Here is a 19,669-nt window from a genome sequence, read left to right as displayed (position 1 = left end):
AATTTATCTGTTCTTTTTCTTGTTCTTATCTTGACACTTAATTGCAGTCAGAGACCTAAACACTTCTTGATGTTGGGGAGAGTGTTTAAATAATTTTTTTCAGTTTTTATTATTGTTTCATAGCTTGAGCTAGGAAATTACCACCTGAAAAACTGTAATCAGAGGCTGACAGAGCAAATTGAAGCCCTTCAAGATGCATTACAAGGTAAATATGTTCATTTTGGAATTGTAACCTAGTAACCAGCTGAGGACTGGTAGTCAGGAATCATGGGTGCTGCCATAGATTAGTAAGTATGACTTGGGCAAGTGGCATAACCTCTGTTACTTAATTTGCCCATTTTTGAAATGTGAACAATAATGCTGACCTGTGAGGCTTAATTATATCAAAGTTTGTAAAACCATCTGGATGGAAGAAGCTATAGACGGCAAGTTGCTTTTATCCTAACAATGCTCCTTATTTGGTTCCAGTGGGGATTGAATCTTGGACCTCTGGTTTAGGAGGCTGCGACTGCTTCCAAGCTAATGGGCCTGGCTGGTCCTTTTGCTCAGGGAGTCAAGGCTGTCATTGGCAAAACCTTCATTGACTTCAGTAGTGCAAGATCAAGTCCTTGATGAATTTCACTATACTTCCTCCCTGGGTAGAGGCATCCACATTGCCAGAGAGTCACCATCACAAGAGGCACTATTGGACTTCTTGTTGACATCTTACCAGAGTGGAAGTAAGGACTGACTGAGCCAAGAAGACTGAACTCTCCCCATTGCTCTGGGGGGAGGGAGGAGAGTGTTCCCTCTGGCACAAGGTTGAGGCATTTTGGCAGATAAGGAAGAAGCTTACGTTGCCTATGCCTTTGCTGTACCTGTTCCATAGGTGCTGGAACTAGGGGTGCTACTGCACCCCCTGGCTTGAAGTGGTTTCCATTATATACAGGGTTTACAGTTTGGTTCAGTGGCTCTCAGCACCCCCACTATACACATTTTTCCAGCACCCCTGACGTTTTCTGTGGCTAAAGAGAAGACTTTCTTCTCTAGGACTGTGAATCCAGCACCTTTCATCAGAATATAATTCACTGTTAAAAGGAGGGAGTTTCCTTTTCCCCAACTTTCCTAGCCTAAATTGAGTCCATTTAAAAAAAAATAAAGTCTAGAAATGGGAGCAGATGACCTAGATTTGCACTAGGCAGATAGGGAGCATTTCTCTCCTGCTAAACTCTTATTCTGGCATGTTTTATGCCTCGCTCCCACCCTTCCAGCACCAGGGAAACCATGCAAAGTTCTTGCCAAATCCCAGCACACTTCCGGTCAGGTGCTTTGCAAGTGGGTTTCTCTCATCCCCTCTGGCTCTGGCTGTTTACACAGACAGAATGACTGGTAAGCTGTGTTAATAATCTAGTATTAAGTGTTCCCTGGATCCCGACCCACTGAACAGCAGACAGCTCAGCACTGCCCACCCAACCCCTACCCCCACCTAATTGCACAGACTCACTTTGCCAGGCTAAATTGAGAGGCCTCAGTAGACCGATAAATCTCTTGCAACCAGCCATGCTGATATTAACAGCTTCATCTACAGGCATCTCCCAACATGCCTGGGATCCTGGAAACATACTATAATATTTCATATGAATGGCTTTTTTGCAGAGTTACACTGATGTCAGGGTTGGGAGAATTTATACAGGGATCATATTAGGACTGGGTGGGTGTCACAATCAGTTCCTTGTGCCTCTAGGGTCATGCACTGATGGTCCTTGTTCCTTTATATCTAGTAAGAGGACATATATGCCCAGTACAGCACCCTGCCTTCCATCTTCAGGGCTCCTTAAATAAGTCTACCAGTCCAGAATCCTTAAAATATTCCTCTAATGGGTCTAATTTATGTATATACAATTCAAAAACACTCAGTATTAGTAATCCTTCTCACCCCAGGCCACTCCAACACCCACCCACAGTGTGTCAAACTTAGTCCTGGGTGTTCCCACAGAAGAGGATCCAAGCCTTCCAGCTTCATTCTAGTTCTTCCCTGCTTTTGGGCTAGGCAGGCTGCAGTCTTATTCCCCTACTGTCTCAAACTATTCTGCAGCTTCCTCTCCTATTGCCTTGTGCTGCAGACCCAGGTGCCTTCCCTTAAGCCCAGTTGGGCAGCAGGTAATCAGTCACAGCTGCACAGGACTCTGCTCCCTCTCAAAGGGCCAGTCACCCTGTGGTATTTCTCAAGAATGTGGGTTTTAGGCCCAGATTCACAAAGGTACCTAGGGGCCTAAGCCTTAGATTTAGTCACATAAGTCCCAGGACTGTTCCATTGTGGATAAACACTTAAACAGTCATTGAGACAGAGAGAGAGAGAGAGAGAGAGAGAAAGTGAGAATGGTGGTACAGCCCAGTGGTTAGTGTGCCAATCACTTCTTCATAAGTTGTCCACAGTGGAACACCTTCAAGAGGAGAGACTGAGGGAACCCCACAAGAGAATATCCAATAGTTCAGTGGTTAGAGACTCCTTTTCAAATCCTTTCTACCCTTCTGGCAGAGAGGGGGGACTCGAACCTGGGTTTCCCATATCTCAGGTCACTGTTCTAATCCTTGGGCTAAAAGTCATAAGGCAGGGGGCAGAACCCTCTCCTCTTTGTCCAGCTGTTCTATGTGGAGTGAGGCAGGAACCTAATTCATTCCTGCAAGAAACATCTTAGGCAGCTAAGCTGCCTGACTTCAGGTGGCTGGTCCCTGTTCATGGATCGCTAAGCAGAGATGGTTGCCTCCCTGCAGCCCAAACTTAGGTGTGGAATGCCTTGAGGGAGGTGGGGCTTTGCACACACCCCTGTCATCGGCATCACCCATTAGCTAGCTTAGGTGGCACCATGTTTAGCATGCTGGCTTTGTGGATCACATTCTAAGGTGTCTATCTCTCCAATTCATTGTATAAGGACCCTAGGCACTTAACTCAGGCTTTGTGGATTGCAGCGTATTCCTGTGATTTTCTAGGAGCCTAAAAGTTAAGTGCCATGACACTCAGTGTTGCAATGCTTAAGTCCCTTTGTGGATCCCACCCTTATTCTCTCCACAATAAGCAATAATTTCCCTTACCCTTTGTCCTCTCCTCCGTCCGTGTGCTCTTTCAATTTGTATTGACCTTGTAAACCCTGCTGGCCGCTGAGCAAGGCTTGTGAAGTCTGTGATACTCAGGCACCATTATCAATTATATCTTGTTATTCCTGGATATTCATATATATATAATTTCTATCTAAAGCATCTTGGAATCTGGTTCTTTGGGACAGAAGACACAATATAAATGTCAAGGTTATCAGAAGACCTGAAATGATCCACGTAATTTCCATTCTATTGCAGACCCTACACAAATTTTTCTAGGCTGTCAGGATTTTCCAGAGAAGAGCATCTGACATTATTAGACATATAGGGGTAGGGTGTGGGTTTCTGTCTGAGAAAAGATTAAAAAGATGAGGGGCCAGACCATTTCTTTGGCCCTCCTGGGCAGAAAGGCTGAAACCCTAGCAGATCTGGCCTAGAGAGGTTCAATGAGCAGTTTCCGCACTTCCTTTTCCAAACTCACATAAAGGCATTGTTCAGATCAGGCCCTATACCTAGGGGAGGGATCAGGATGGATATATGACTGCCCTCTGAGGTGCTATTCCCTCACCAGCTCCACAGGTATTCATTGAAAATTTAATACCAGTCCTGCCATTAGAGTAGCTATGAGCTAATGACCTAAGCACAGTGCTGAGAGACAAGGGCCCTGGGTTCAGTTCCCATGGTGCCACGGACTTGCTGTGTGACCTTGGAGCATATCTCTGCTTATTTCACCAGCTTTGTAAAGCATTTTGGGGTATTAATTTGGCTGACAAGCTCTATATAAATACAAAGTATTATTATTTTTGTCACCATTAACCTACTCATAGTTCCCCTTCATAGTCTAAAACTCACTCTGCATCTCCAGAGGGTAGGATCAGGGTCAGTGACTACTGGATAGTTACAGGATTGTGTGCTCCCATGATGTTCCCATAAAGGCAAGAGGCACTGAGGAGGCATATGGCCTCCCTATGGATATCCCTGACCTAGGGGGTTTGTAGGCCAAACCTCCTGCTAGTTGAGCAGGGGTACGCCATCCTTCTCCACACCCTCACTGACGCCATTAGAAGGTATCTATAGAGTTCAGATAGTCTCTAAAACTACGCAGTATGGAAGAGAAGAGAAAGAAGTGACAGAGCAGAGGTATTATATGGACATTAAATAAAGGACATTTGGAAGGCCAACCAGGCATTCCTGTTTATCCCATCCTGTAACACAACAACACATGGAATGAAAACATAAACCTAAAAAAGGAAATTCTTATGAACAAACCATATTATACATTTAAGAGACTTGATACCACGGATATTATTGGGGAAAAAAGCTTAGAAAGATTTTAAAGGAATTTAGACATTCATATGAATGAAGGTAGCATCTTTAGCTGGTGGTAATAGTTACAAAGGCTCTCAGATCTTCATGGTTCAGGGCATCCACTGATCACCAGCTGGGGATAGAAGTAAATCAAGCCAGATACTCTGCTAGTTTAATGTACTGTAGCTCCACTGAAATCACAGGGGCTATACTGATTTACACTGCTGAGGTTCTGGCCCATTAGCTCACCTGTGACATAATGTTGCATGGGTATATAAGTTACTGTGGGCATTTCTCTTCCCTCTGATCCACTGGGTATTGGCTGCTGTCAGAGAAAGGACACTATTGTAGCTGGACCATTGGTCTGTTCCAAGGAATACGTCTACACTGTATCAGGGAGGTTTCAGAGTAGCAGCCATGTTAGTCTGTATCCGCAAAAAGAAAAGGAGTACTTGTGGCACCTTAGAGACTAACAAATTTATTTGAGCATAAGCTTTCGTGAGCTACAGCTCACTTCATCGGAACATCCGATGAAGTGAGCTGTAGCTCACAAAAGCTTATGCTCAAATACTGTAATACTCAAATACTATAATCTTTTTACTGTATCTGGGAGTGAGCCTCCCAGCCTGGGTCCATAGGCTTATGTTTGCAGGGTTCATGCTACTGCACTAAAAATACCTATGTAGACATTGCTTTGACGTTGTGATTTGGGCTGCAGCTCAGGCTCTCAAGCCTACCTTCTCCACCCCTGAGACTTGAGAGCTGGAGCCACAACATCTACACAGTTATTTTTAGTCAGGGCTTAATTTGTAATGAAAGAGGTGCCAGGGCTCAAGCAATTAGGTCCTGGGTCTCAAGCAATTTTGTAAATTTAATAACTGATGTGGCAAGCACACAGGTGCTGGGGCTAAACCCTGGCACAAATTAAACACTGCTTTAGTATGCTAATGCTAGCTCTGCTCATGTAAGTCTGTAGACCTGTGCTGGGAGAATTGCTCCCACATGCAGTGTAGACATACCCCTTGGCTGAAATACATCTGACAGGAACTCATCCTAACAAGCAACACTTTGGACAAAAAACATTTAAATGCCCTAACTATCCTTTTTCTCTCTTTTTAGATCTGACAACCATCCCTCCTATTGAATCTCTTTGGAGCTATAACCCTTTGGTGCCCAGAATGCTATTGTCACCCTTGCTTGAGAAACCAGACCAGAATCCCGTGCTCCTTGGGATGGGTGTCAAACAGGAGTGTCCGGGAAGAGCTGCTAAAGGTGTTCCCCCTACACCAAGTATGATCCTCGTTGATGAAGCCTCCATTGCAGAAGAAGCCAATAAATCATTGCCCTCCCAGAACATGCTCAGGGTCATCCCTGACCCGTTGAACTGGAAGCCCTCTGTAGAGAAAGATACGTTCTCTACTGTAATCTCTGACAGTAGCTCAGGGTGCCCTGATCCCACACTACAGGACCCTGCAGTTGAGTCCGCAAGTGTCCTTGAAGCCCTGGCTTTCCAGTCTTCCTTGGGGAGAAACCAGAGCTCTCTTAGCACCTCAGATCAGATGGCATCAGAGCTGGGCAACTCCTCAGATGAGCTGAGTGCCAAGTTCCGCTCCCACAGGCTGGACTCCTCATCCTCAGGGGAGATGATGAGTACCCCTGATGGCTGTCTCCCAACCGCAGAGCCAACACTGGATTTGCCATCATTCATTACTTCAACACAGCCAAGCTTTTCAGGGAGGGAATGTGGACTAGGCAATAGTCTGACTCTCCCAAAAATCCGGACACCCAGCACCCCAAGAGACAGTATCCAGCTAGCAAAGAGACATTACAGCCAACCCCAGCCTGGTGCTGATCGCTTCCATCATGTAATGATCACAGAGGTTGGCACCTTCCTGCCCATAACAACCTCAACACTCTGCCCTGCACAAGTGGAGGAGACAGACATTGATGATGATGAGCTGCCAGAGAAGATGGAGACAGAAGGATGCCCAGTGGGGGGAAAGGTTGGGATGGGTGTGGAGATTGATCAGCATCCTGATTCAGGCAAAAATGAAGCTGGGAATTCTGAAGCTGGACCACTAGACCCAGGAGGCAAACCTCCCACTCCACCACTGCACAGGTTCCCATCCTGGGTAAGAAACACAGGTGACACTACGGATACTGTTCTGCTCAGCTTTCATCAGTACTTGGGTGCCTCTGTCAATAATGGTTGGGCTTGGGTTGCCTAGATGAAGGCTTATAGTGACCTTTATCTGGGCTGTTTGGCTCCTGGCAACCTTAGTTACTTATGAAGGCAGCCATCTTTATCAAGCCAAATAGTTCCAGATAATGGAAAATACTGTTCACATTGGCAACTTTTATTCTTTTCTTTTCTTTAAAAAAACAAAAGCAAAAGATTTCTGGAAAAAATTCCCACCAAAGAAATATTAATGTTCAGTGATCAAACTCAAAAGTCAAGAAATGCAAATCTACAGTTGAAGGTTCATCATTAATTCTGTCCCCATGTGAAATTACAAGCCGGATAGGCGGGACGGGGAGAAATAGCACTGGGACAGACTATTGTAGGAGACAGGGTCAGAAGGAACTGTCACCACTAGAGAATGCTTCCCTCTAGAATCTGAAAAGGAACTCCATATTCCAAAGTCTCAACATTATTTTGCTATCAGCAAAAGTAAAGTGTGGCACTGGCAAAGCATGTGTGTCATCCCCCTCTAGTGTCCATCCCACATAGAAGATAACAGCCTACAAATATTAGTACCAGTTACTCCATTAGTTTAGCTTAGTACCAGTTAGTTTAAGTGGCAGAGGTCTGTGTGGGGGATCTAAATGTTCCAATCCTGCTGAGGACTCATGTGGGTGTTTATTCACTTTGTTTTTTTAAAAACTCAGGAAACGACACACACAAACTACATTAAAAGAACATTTTTAAGGTTGGAAAGTCAAGCCCTCAAAAGTTAGGAAATGTCAGAATTAAGGTTGCCTGTGCAACCTTAATTTGGCCCCCTTATGCATGTGCTTTATGATATAGTCAGCTACGTCTATATCATGAGCGAGGGATGTAATTCCCAGCTTGCGTGCACAACTGGCACTAGCTCTCATTGAGCTACCATGAGGATGTGTACGTGAGCTGGTTATCATGCCCCCAGCTTGTAGTACAGACATAGCCTTTAATTACATAATCACACAGTTTTTTTCACAGGACCCCTCCTTTATCAGTGCACAGGATGAACCTTCTCTGGGGATGAATCAGGGTTGTATTGTGAAAGAGGCTGTTGCCTGTAGGACTCCTGCCTGACTTATTGCAGAATTTGGGAGGTATGTGGTGAATGAGGCAGGAAGAGAAAGGACACTCTCATGGTTAAGGCTGTTGAATGCTGCCTTGGAGAACTGGGTTCTGTCTCTGTCTCTGCCACAGAGTTCCTGTGTGATGCTAGTCGAGTCACTTTAAAAAGTGGTCCTCCTAAGGGCGCTGTGGAGTGTGGTCCCCCTAGGGGCGGGGCATGGAGGAACATTCAGGGGGTGGAACTTGGTGAGGGGGGGGCAGGCCAGTCCCCATGGGGGGCAGGGAGGAAGTGCCCCCAGCCCTGCTCTGCCCCAGTCCCAGCTGCAGCTCTGCTCCACCCCTCTGCCTCCAGCCCCACCCCAGCTTTGCCCTCATTCTCTGTCCACCCCCTGACCAGCACTGCCTCTAGCCCAAGCTCTTCTGCTTAGCCAACTGTGCGGGAATGCAGGGGGCATGTGGAAAGATTGCATTATTGGTAAGGGTGGGCGCCACAGGAAAAGTTTGGGCACCACTGACTTAAACCTAATTTTTCACTGGTGGTCACTAATTGTGCATTCCTCATTTTCGGGGTGCCCAACTTGAGTTGGGTGCCTTGGGGTCTGATTTGCAAAAATACTCAGCACTAACAGCTGCAACTGAAGTCAATGGGAGCTGTGCTTGGACATATAAAGTGCTATATAATGCTAAGCTCGCTGAAAAATCAGGTCCGAAGTCTCAAGTTGGACACCCAAAATTAATGGACACTTTTAACCTTAATCTCTCTGTGCCTCAGTTTCCCACCTGTAAAATGGGGATAAAACCACCCACTCATCTCACAAGGGTGTTGTGAAGATAAATTAATTAATGTTTGTGAAACTCTCAGATACTGTAGTCATGAGTGCCATAGAATTTCCATAAAGAATTTAATAACTGTCTTCAGGGCCAGATTTGAACTGTGTGTATTAAATAAGGCATCGGGCCACCCAATGAACAATGAGGAGAAACCAAATTATTGAATAGTTACTCATTCAATGAGTACTGTTCGTGCTGTGCACTGAATGAGGCAGGGCTCCTATGGAAAAAATAGTATGTGCTCATGTAATTAAAGAGTGTATTATAATGCATATGCATATGGTTAACCTGAATATTGGCATATCCTAAATTTTGAGTGCTTGATTTTCATGTAGTTTTTTATGTGTAATATTATATATTATTTGACAATGTTTAATTATACAGCGATAGCGCTTTTCAGGAATAAGTGTGAGGATGCAGAATTAAGGATTATCTTCCAATCTTAACTCTGTGCTTGCCCACTTTTGACTGCTTGATTTCTCAAGCTTAATGTTGCATTAGTGTCTGATTTTTTTCCCATGGAATTTGTGTCATTTGTGAAGCTCTTTGAAATCTTTAGAGAGGAAATGCCATATGTTATGGTAACTCAGACCAAGGCTTGTTCAAATAATTCCAGCCATTGCCTCCATTCCCTTGGCAAAGAATGGGAATTTTTCACAGATGTTCACTTTAGATCTTTTTTTAGTACATTTTAATGCATTTTGCATAGCAATGAAACCAGCATTTCTAAATTATTATTTAAACTGATGATTGAGTATAGATGGCCCAACTTGAGGATGTAATCTCTGTAGCACTACCAGCAATTCAGCTGTGATTCAGAGGGGTGGGACTGGATATCACAACTACAGCTCTCTTCCAACCACCATGCAGTGGGATGGATCAGTTTCTCCTTAGAGATTCTTTCCTTAATGGATGCGGTTGCCAGTCAGGACAAAAAGGGACGTGAGGCCATTAGATCTGAACAAATGAAATAGTTCAGTTGACTTACAATTTGATTTTTATATTCTGGTGCTTTTTCTGACCATCACCCTGTGCAATGCTATTGTTCCAGGAGAGTCGGATCTATGCAGTAGCCAAGTCTGGCATGAGGCTGTCGGAGGTGGCCCTCGGGACTGACTCTCCCAGCCAGAGTAAGTTCGAGATAAGATCCATCCAGAGAGAGCTTAGGCTGAGGATGTAGGACATTAGCTTCTGGCTGTTCATGTTTTCTCCTTTTCTTGCCTGTTTTCAAATCAGATCTCACCCTGGCTGTCACCCAGGTTGAAGAAGATATCTGGGCCTAGATGGGTATGCCTACACTGCATCTCAGAACGAGTCTCCCAGTCCAGGTCCATAGATTTGTGCTAAGCAGGGTTTGATTTAGCATACTAAAAATAACTGTGTAGATGTTGTTCGGGCTCCCGAGCCTGCAGGAGGGCGTGAGAGATGCAATGTCAAAGTAATGTTTACACTGCTATGTTTAGCACGCTAGCATGAACCATGCTAGCATGAGTCTGTGGACCTGGACTGGGAGGCTTGTCCTCAGTTGCAGCACAGAAATACGCTGAAGGACCAATCCTTGATTTTTTTGGCCTCTATGTTAAGTAACTTCTATGGGGGGACCAATTTAGCTCCTTCCGCACTTATGACAAGACACTTTTCTGCATACCCTACTGTTGCCTGCCTGTGATCTGCTCTCAGGCTGTGGTGACCCCGCCATCACCTTCCACCTATTTCTGAGCTCCCACAACCTTTGGTGACCTCCCAAAATGGCACAGGAAGCTAGGCATGGAACCTTCCAAAATGAACATGGGGAGGGTAGTTAGGGAATTAATTATTTGGCATGGCCCTCTGGCACTAACTTTCTTGGGTATAGTGCTCTGGCTGGCATCTCTGTGGTATGTGTGTGAACCTCGGTAAGTTGACCCTATGTAGCTACAGGGATTGAATAGATCTAAGGCTAGCCCTGGGCCCACAAAGTGAGGAGCAATGGAATACCTTTCTTGTGTGCTCTGTTAGTAAGATGGCCAAACAGTCTCACCCTAGTTCAGTTAAGTCATGGTTGGTCATGCACTTTTCCACCAGAATGCTAAAATCTGCTGGTTCTGCCTCTCACTATGTGGTTCACTGTGCCTGGGAGGAATGCAAGGGTGGGTGAGGTGTCCTGTAGGCACCATAGAAGAGAAAGTGCAGTACCTCCGAGAACTTTCCAAAATTAGTAACTCCCACAACCTTTGCAAGATCAAGTCTTCCAGGAAGACACTGCCTCCTTCTCACTAGTTTGCCTTGTTGAGGTTCCCTATTGCTACATTGTGCCATCACACCTACTTCCCTCCATTAAAACCTGCTGTTTTTTCACCAGTCTTTGTTCTCTCTCTAAATTTTCTAGTTTCGAATTTTCCATCATATTCAGCTTCTGGGCCATTCACCTGCCTCATCTACAGAAATGTCACGGTTCCAGTCTACACCACGCTGAAGGGGGTAAGGGATTACTTCACCTTTTGTGTTAAGAAAAGAATGGGGAGAGTTGCTACCATCTTGAGAGTAGCAAGGGACAACACTGAGCAGACAAGAGGGCTTGAGAATGCCAGGGAGCCCTGCAGGCTGACAGGCTGCAGTGGAGTAGCAGATGCCACGTACACACATGGTAATAATAGATATATTTAAAACTATTTTATCTTTGCCAAACTGAGGGCAATACTGGCAACTTGCTAAATCCGTGAATACATCATCAAATTTGCATAAAGTAAAACGTACAAAGGTTCAGTCCACTGAAGCTACAGATCCCCATTCAGGGAGGATGGAACCCTGGTATATGTTTGAGACCAGGCAGTTCTTGGGAAGATTCAGGAAGATGTGTATGGTGGAGACTAGTGAGGTCTTGGAGGATGGAGTCTGGAGGGTGAATGAGAATGAAATAGAAGATGGATCTTGGGAGCCTAAGGGGAAAGATTGAGTTTGTGGAGCCCTAGGAAGATAAAATCTGGGGAGACTCGGGAATATGGGACCTGGAGGGGAACATGGCCTGGAGAGTCCCTGGAGAATGAGGAATGAGAGTTGAAAACCTCAGCATGATGGTGAGTGGGGTGAGAGGGTCTGGGTAGCTTTGAAGAAATGAGTCTGGCCTGTTCTGTCTGTGCTGTCTCTTTATGAATTGTAGCATGTGTCTGTACTGGAGCTCCTCCTTCCTCACATTTTGATCTTGAAGGCTTGTTTTCCAGAAAGCCACACAGATCAGCAACGTTCCTTTCTTAGATGAGTCCTCAGGCTCTGATGATGACTGCAGCTCCCATGCCAGCTTCAGGACCTCCAATGGTGGATCTGAGATCAGAAAGAGCAGCATGCCAGGCAGTCCTCGTGCTGTGAAACGTGGTAAGGTGAACCCAGTAAGATGGGGAGAGCAGGCAGACTTGGGCTGCCAACCATTGCTCAGTAGAAACCAGTCTTCTAGAACAGTTCTTAGTCTGCGGTGGAACTCTGACACCAGGACCAGTTTGGGGATCTCCCCATTTGATTGTTACAGCCAAATGACTATGACACATAGATCCTTGGAATCATGAGCTTTTTCACATTAGCTAAAAGAAACACTTTTTTCTTTCCAGGCCATCTGTTAGGCATGTTAGTGCCAACTCATGTCAATCAACTTCTTGTTGGCGCCTGTTAGCTCTGTCAAATCTGGTAAATTCTGAATCAGAAGCCAAATGGCACTTAAAAAGATGCACAATTCTTTCCTGCCTTTGGAGCATCAGATAAATTGCATCCTGATCAGTATAAATGAAGGTGAAAAACATGAGAATGAGAACTGACTTATGGATCCAATCTAACTTTCCAAAAAGCAGCACTGTCATTGCAAGTGGCGAACAATAAGCCTGAATTCTGTGTAAATAGTTTAAAATTGTCTCTTCCCATGCTATACATGGTTTAAAATGGTCTCTTCTTGTGGTGTACTTGCTAATGTGTCTGTTTGCCACTGGAATCTAGAGGCAGAAGGATTAAGGAAAGTGAAGCTGCACTATTAGTAACAGATGATCAGGGTTCTCCTTTATCAGGGGGTAGCCATGTTAGTCTGTATCCACAAAAACAACAAGGAGTCCGGTGGCACCTTAAAGAGTAACTGAAAAGATGCAACTGAAGAAGTGTTTTTTTACCCACGAAAGCTTATGCCCAAATAAATCTGTTAGTCTTTAAGGTGCCAGCAGACTTCTTGTTGGTTCTCCTTTAGTTCAAGTGGGAGAGGCTTGTGGTTTGACAGCAGAGGTTCTTGAGCTCTATTAGTTAAAATTATCATGTGTGGTTTGGGTAGTGAGTATCTTGCCTGTGTTTAGGCAGCCCTGAATTCATTACATTATAGAATTCCTTCCCATTCTCATGTTTAGAGAAGACTGGGTTCACAGGCCTGGGTGGTGGGGTTTAGAGAAGACTGGGTTCCTAGGCCTGGGTGGTGGGGTTTAGAGAAGACTGGGTTCACAGGCCTGGGTGGTGGGGTTTGGCTGTCCAAGGGTTGGAACAGTATCTGATTGACTTGGTCACCTTGAGCCAAGTAGCTTTGGGGTTGAACTGGAGGCTTTTTCAGGCAGCGCAGACTCAGGCTGCAAGTTACAGATATCACAGCGATCCTGAGCACCTAAAATTCCCACTGTCCCTTAATTCCTGTCAGGTGTCTCTATGTCCTCGCTGAGCTCAGAGAGTGATTATGCCATCCCCCCTGATGCCTACTCCCTGGATGGTGACTGTTCAGAGCCAGAGCACAAGCTGCAGCGGACATCTTCCTATTCTACTGATGGCGGAGTCGGCAGTGTAAGTTTTATGCCCCCCTCGGACATCAGTCTGGGATACGGACACAGCACTGACCCTGAAAGGGAAGTGGCAAAGCTACAGTATGAAGGATCTGCCATGCCAAATGAGACTGTTGATCCAGCTTGTCTCTGGCATCAGCCACTGCCTGATACTTCATAGGAACCCCCATAATGTACTTGGCCAACTGTGTGGTGCTGAGCACTGGGGATATAGTCCTTCCTGACCCCGGGGCCATCAGCATGAAGTTTGATTATCCATACCAGTTTTTGGCACATCCCACTCTTCTTTAGGGGATGGTTGTGACCTCACCCATTTGTATAGAAACAAAAAGTTCTTCATTTGGAAACATGGGAGGCATTTTGATCTAGTGATTAGAGAAACATAGCAGAAGTCACAAGACCCAAGTTTTATTGCCAACTCGGCCACTGATTCATTGTGTGATATCAAGCAAGTTGCTTAACTGCTCTGTGCCTCAGTTTCCTCCTCTATAAAATGGGGGTAAAGATAATTGCACACCTCTGTAAAGAGCTGTGAGATTACCAAATGAAAAGCATTCCATAAATACCCAGTGTTACTTTATCATTGCTGGTATGGGCTTGATTCTGCAAGCACAGCTACAGCATGCTGCATCAGCGAGAATGCTGCTGTGCAGCCACCAACGTTACTCCTGTCTAGCGGCAAGGTAAGGACAAAGGGTGAAGCACGTAGCTCAGTGGCGTGAGATATATTTTGTTTAAGCTCCCATCTCCTCAGCTCAGCCACAAATTATAGACCACTTCATGCAGGGACCACTTAGTCCAACTCTACAGCCTGTGTGTTATTCAGGAGGCCAGACTAGATGATCATTGTGGTCCCTTGTGGCCTTAAAAATCAATGAATTTCTCATGTGAATCCATTATTTACCCATCCCTCCACACATTTTTTTTTTTAACTCTCTTATCCTTGAAAGTAAAGGAGTATACATGCAAGAGGTTTGAGACTTACTGCTGCCTAGAGCTTACCCTTACTTCATTTATGTTTGAAGAGTGCTTAGCACGTTGTATGGGAAAATAATTTTCAGTGATTCAGGCAAGCTGTGAAAGCATGACCAGTCCTGCCTTCAGATACCTTCTTCACTGCCCCACACATCCACCATGGTACTTACACATACATGAGCAGCAGCAGATTCTCAAAGTTATGCAGTGATGTGGGCCCTGACATCTGACAATCTGAGCTCAAGAGAAGATAGGGGATGCTGGAGACCTGGCAGATGGTGGCCCTTCGTGTGGGCACTTCTCAGTTGCTTTCATCTTGGGCTCAGGATAATCCACCTATCCTTTATCCTCTAGGAGCCCATGGAGAAATCAGGGTATTTGCTGAAGATGGGAAGCCAGGTGAAGACATGGAAGAGACGTTGGTTTGTTCTGAGAAATGGACAAATCATGTACTACAAGTCTCCGGTGAGTGAGAAGCAAACACACCAGTGTCAGACACAGGGGAAAGGCTGCTTGAAGTCTGAGTTAGTTTCATTAACTGGTGAAAGGTGCCACATGGCTATCCCTGGCAACTGAAATCCTCTGTTTATTCACATAACAGAGACCACATGGGCAGCTGCAGTGCAGACTTGTCCCCCACTACCCTGCCAATGTGCCTCACCCCAACCCTGGAGTATGACCCCAACGATGAGGGGAGTCTCCATTCAGTCATTGGTTTCTCTGTTCAGACAGAGGGGCCGTGTGTAGTGGTGGTTTTTGTGAAATAACAACGTATCCACTAGGAACTGGCTTGGGACTTGTTGACTGACAACACACAGACCACTGAAAGCAAAAAAAAAAAAAAAAAGTGTTTATCCTCACATTGATCTTACTGTAATATAAAAGCAAATGCAAAAATAAATGCTAGTGCAATATTAAGGGCATGCAGGTAGGCACTCAGATGTGAAGAAGTTAGAACTGACCACAGACTCTTAACTCTTTCTTCCCCTTGTATAAACATACAATTCAGTGTTAATTGCATGGTCACACACTGTTTCTCAAATAATACAATAGCATACAATTTTTTTCCACCTAGTGGTATGTGATCATTTAAGGAGTACTACAATATATAAACATGGGGCTGATTTGTGTTGCCAGTTTAACTTTAATTTTCATATTTCCTAAGTTTTAAGTGCTTAACTGTGCAACGTTAACATTTTCTTTCATATGATTTCTTTGGAATGTATACATTGCCAAATCAGCTAACAGGACCCACTAGTCCAGAATCCCAACTACAAAAGTGGCCAACATGATCTGCGTCACAGGGTGGGGTGTGTGCGCAAGAAATTCTGTTGTGGACAGTTATCCCCACATAGGGGATATTTCTTCCTAAATTCCCATCAGTTTGTGGCTGGCTTATGACCTGAAACATGAGTGGGTTTTAACCTTTTTTTTTTTTTTAAATCCGACCTATGGTAATTTTAGATGTTTTCATTATCCATAAACCCTCATTCTGTTAAAAATCTTACAAACTTTTGATCTCTTTGCTATTTCATGGCAGCAAGTTCCACAGATGAATTGGGTAAGAAAAAAAGAAAGGTTTCCTTTTATCAGTTTTAAATTTGTTGTCATTCAAGTTAATGTAAAAAGAGATATTCAAAGAAGTGTAGACATGAGCACCCAATTTATCATCACCATATCATTCATTCTTTTATTTACATCTGTTCTCTAAACAGTGGCAGTCTTTTTATTTTTCCTCACACAGAAGCCTTCCTAGGCCCCTAATAATTTTTGTTACTCATCTCTGAGCCTTCCTCACATTTCTGGAGCTAGAGTGACCAGAATTAAATGCATTATTCCAGGTGAGGGTACACAATTGAACTCTGTAATGGCATTACAATACTTTCAGTGTTCTTTTCTATTCCTTTTCTAATACATCTTTTTTTTTTCCTTTTGACATCTGCTACACATCGAGCAAATGTTCTCTCTTTTATCCACTATTTTGTGAAGCTGTTCTAAAGGGTAGGAAAATTGGGTCTCTCTTCCTTTACAGCAGCGATGCTAATTACTCTCTACCATATAATATTTTTCAAAGTGTTAATAATTCAGTTTTTTAAATATTGTTTCAACCATTTTTCCTGGTACTCAAGTAAGTCTTACTCTCTTGTAATTCCCAGACCCATTCCTAGTGCCTTTGTTATGATAGATACAATATTTGCTACTCTCTAGTCCTCTGTCAAAGAACTTATTTTGATGAGATATTGCATAACTTTATTAGCAGCTCACCCAGTTCATTCTTAAATATCTTCAGAACTCCTGAATCAATCCCATCTGCACCTAACGACTTGTTGCTCTTAAATTTATCATTTTGTTCCAGCACCTCATCTTAAACACATCAAAAAAGTAGGTCTGAGGAACATCCTCTGCAGAAAGGAAATACTTAGTTTCTCTGCAATGTCCTTATTCTCCTTAAATTTTCTCTTTACTCTCTGGTAGACTCAACAGTTCCCTAACAGGCCTCCTGCTTCTATTAAAAAAAAAAGTCATTATTTGTTTCTATGTTTTTGGTTATTTCCTCTTCAATTCCCACTTTGCACTCCTAATTTCTCTCTCACATTTTACCTACTATTATTTCATTTTCTTTTCTATAGACTTAACTTGGGCTGGGTTTCCATTTTCTGAAGGATACCCATTTGGCTCAAATAACATCTGCTTACAAGGTAAAAAAGGAAAAGTAAATTATCCAGTTTTATGACTAAGAAGCACCAGCCAGTCAAGGGTAACTGGTGCCTATCAATATTGCTACTGAAGTATGCACTTGTACACCATTCGGCCAAAAGGCAATTAGTTTGTTAGTCTTGCATGGATTTCCATACCTGTGTAAGAATATACCCTTGAAAGTGCACAGTATAAGAAATCCTAAAGATGGCATAAAGGCCAGCCCTGCAGACCACTCATTGATTCATTTTTGGTAATCCTCCTGGGGGCTTCCTAGTGGAAGTGATCCCACAAAAGGAAATTAAGATTTCGTCTCTCATCAGGTAGTAGCTGATCTGCTACATATAGCTGCTCATTGGGGAAAAAAATAGTTCAACTCCGGTGGAATTGTTCAAAAAAATATGGGAGTTGTTATGGAAAATTTAATGCACCAATTATGTACCCAGCAAAACAGACAGAGGACAAAGAGATACTTAGATGTTTGGTTACCACTTATTCAATATTCAGACAAAGTACATTCACCTGCCAAAAAAAACCAAAAAACCAACCACCAAAAACCCAGCACACCTTTTCAATTTTTTTGAATATTAACATCTGATAGACTTACCTGGTCTGTTAAATGCATGTAATCAGAGATTTCACTCAAAAAAAATAAGTCAACACAAAACACTAAAAGAACATGTCATGGATAGTGTGAAGATGCTCACTCTGTAACATGTTAACACCCTGTTAAAAAGAGAGATCTGATTGTTATTACTGTATAATGTTTCTCTAAACAAAAGTTCGCTGTTGTAATGATGGTTGTGTTGTGTCTGACATTTACAGATTTCTAAATTTGTTAAAACTTCCTAAACAGAGAAATAGTTTTAAATAAAAAGATTCTGCTCTTCTGTTTCTGCACATTCCTGGCTAGCATAGTGTGGGGATATCTCATATTGGTGGTGCCTGTGGTCATGGGTATGCTGTACTTCCGTCCCTGGGAGCTAAGTTCTCATTAGCCTGGTAGAGGAGGTACCTCTCAGTCTGTCCCTAGGGAGGCAGCCACATGTTGCCTAAGATGCATCCAGGCATAATGTCTCATACTCCAAACTTCTAGCTGGCTGGTGAAGTTAGTGCTGATCCTTTTGAGAATGTTGCCTTTCTCTCTACAGAGCGATGTTATCCGCAAGCCTCAGGGGCAGGTTGAGCTGAATTCTACTTGCCAGATCATTCGGGGTGAAGGGTCCCAGACATTTCAGGTGAGAATTGCCTTTTGACCTTGCACATAACCACATGCTCAAGGATGTAAACAGGGCTAAGTGGGAGAGAAGTTACTTCAGTCTGGATGGTGTACTTGGTCATGACAGATGTGTACTGACTTTCCTGGCTTTTATTTGCCTTGTGTTTCAGCTTGGGGAGGCAGTCAGTTTTGTATAAAAATGAGCAAAGGTCCGAAATGCAACCTAAAGCTCAAACCCAGCTTTCTGATGTTTAAAGAAGTTCAGATAACTTTCCCCCTCTGCATTTCCCTCTGTGTAGCCAGCACCTTCTTAAGAAAGGCTGAACCTCTGTGAGAGAGACTGTTATTGTGTTGCTTCTGGCTCAACCAAAAGTAGGGGTACAAGGAATCTTCTTGGCGAGACCATTCTCATATGCTTTGGAGAAACATCTACAATTTTGGGTGCATCTCAAAACTGAGTCTCCAAACCATTTGAAATTGGCCCCTCACTAGCCCTATTTACTTGTCCTAGGGCAAAGCATCAATGCCAGGGGACTTCTTTGTAAAGGAGATGAGATATTAAAGCTTCCCTTGCATTCTGAGTGGGACTGGCATACAGTGAGCTCCCTTCTGCTCTTCTCGCACTGAAGTTAACTGAGAGTTAATAGTAATATCTTGTATTCATGGAACAGCTTTCCTCTCAAAGGACCCCAGAGCACTTTGGAAGCTATTGAAGGCAGAGGGAAACAATTGGCTATAAATATGGATGTATAAATAAAGAGATAGACACTACTTTACCCACCACTAAAATGCAGCCACCTCTATAGTGACATAGAGCAGCTACTTAATAGACCTAAGCAACACTGCAAAACAGGAGAGGAAATGAAGAAAAATATAGTATCCAGCAAAAACATGGGGGGAATTTACAGATGTAGCATGTAACTATTTGAGTTTGAATTTGGCCAAGGACATAGGGGTTAACTCCTCTACTCTTATAAAAGTACCATATGACTCAACATCTGAAGGAGCAATCACACGTGATCAGACAGTGACATTTCCCTGCCTCCTTTCCCTCCAGCTCATCACTGAAAAGAGGACCTACTTCCTGACTGCAGACTCTCCCAACATCCTGGAAGAATGGATCCGTGTTCTGCAGAGCGTTCTCAAGGTGCAGGTGACCAGCTCTGCTGCTGTCCCTCAGAATGATGCCAAACCCACTGTGAAAGGCTGGCTCACCAAGGTAAGGTGGCTCTACCCCAGTCAGTATTCCTCCACACCCAATGGTCTGACAGACAACAGGCCTCTGGGTTTATATACTGAGGGCCTGCAAGAAGTGTGTGTTTTAATTCTCCCTGGAAACTTGGGGGTTACAGAGAGGCAGAGGTGGATTCCTGAAGTTCAAAGGATCAGGGAAAGAGGATGTGCTAATTATATACACTGAAGAATGGCATAGAGCACCCTATCAGGACACATTGACCCTCTCCAATAGTACAGTGCAAGAACAATGCAAAATATTTTATACCAATT

General features: G+C 43.9%; 1 protein-coding gene across 4 annotated transcripts in view; it reads left to right on the top strand.

Moving 5' to 3' along the window:
- PLEKHH1 (pleckstrin homology, MyTH4 and FERM domain containing H1) overlaps positions 1–19,669 on the top strand; it is an 84,143-nt gene that overhangs the window by 35,918 nt on the left and 28,556 nt on the right. For all 4 annotated transcript variants that reach the window (XM_043548107.1, XM_043548106.1, XM_037900271.2 and 1 more), the window contains exons 6-14: positions 124–205; positions 5,503–6,515; positions 9,549–9,627; positions 10,866–10,957; positions 11,698–11,848; positions 13,134–13,273; positions 14,602–14,712; positions 18,096–18,182; positions 19,221–19,382. In XM_043548107.1, coding sequence (XP_043404042.1) covers positions 124–205; positions 5,503–6,515; positions 9,549–9,627; positions 10,866–10,957; positions 11,698–11,848; positions 13,134–13,273; positions 14,602–14,712; positions 18,096–18,182; positions 19,221–19,382 — 1,917 coding nt within the window. The remainder of the gene's footprint in view (positions 1–123; positions 206–5,502; positions 6,516–9,548; positions 9,628–10,865; positions 10,958–11,697; positions 11,849–13,133; positions 13,274–14,601; positions 14,713–18,095; positions 18,183–19,220; positions 19,383–19,669) is intronic.

Source organism: Chelonia mydas, chromosome 6 (genome assembly GCF_015237465.2).
Source record: "Chelonia mydas isolate rCheMyd1 chromosome 6, rCheMyd1.pri.v2, whole genome shotgun sequence".
Lineage (NCBI taxonomy): Eukaryota > Metazoa > Chordata > Testudines > Cheloniidae > Chelonia > Chelonia mydas.
This window is presented reverse-complemented; position numbering and strand designations above follow the sequence as displayed.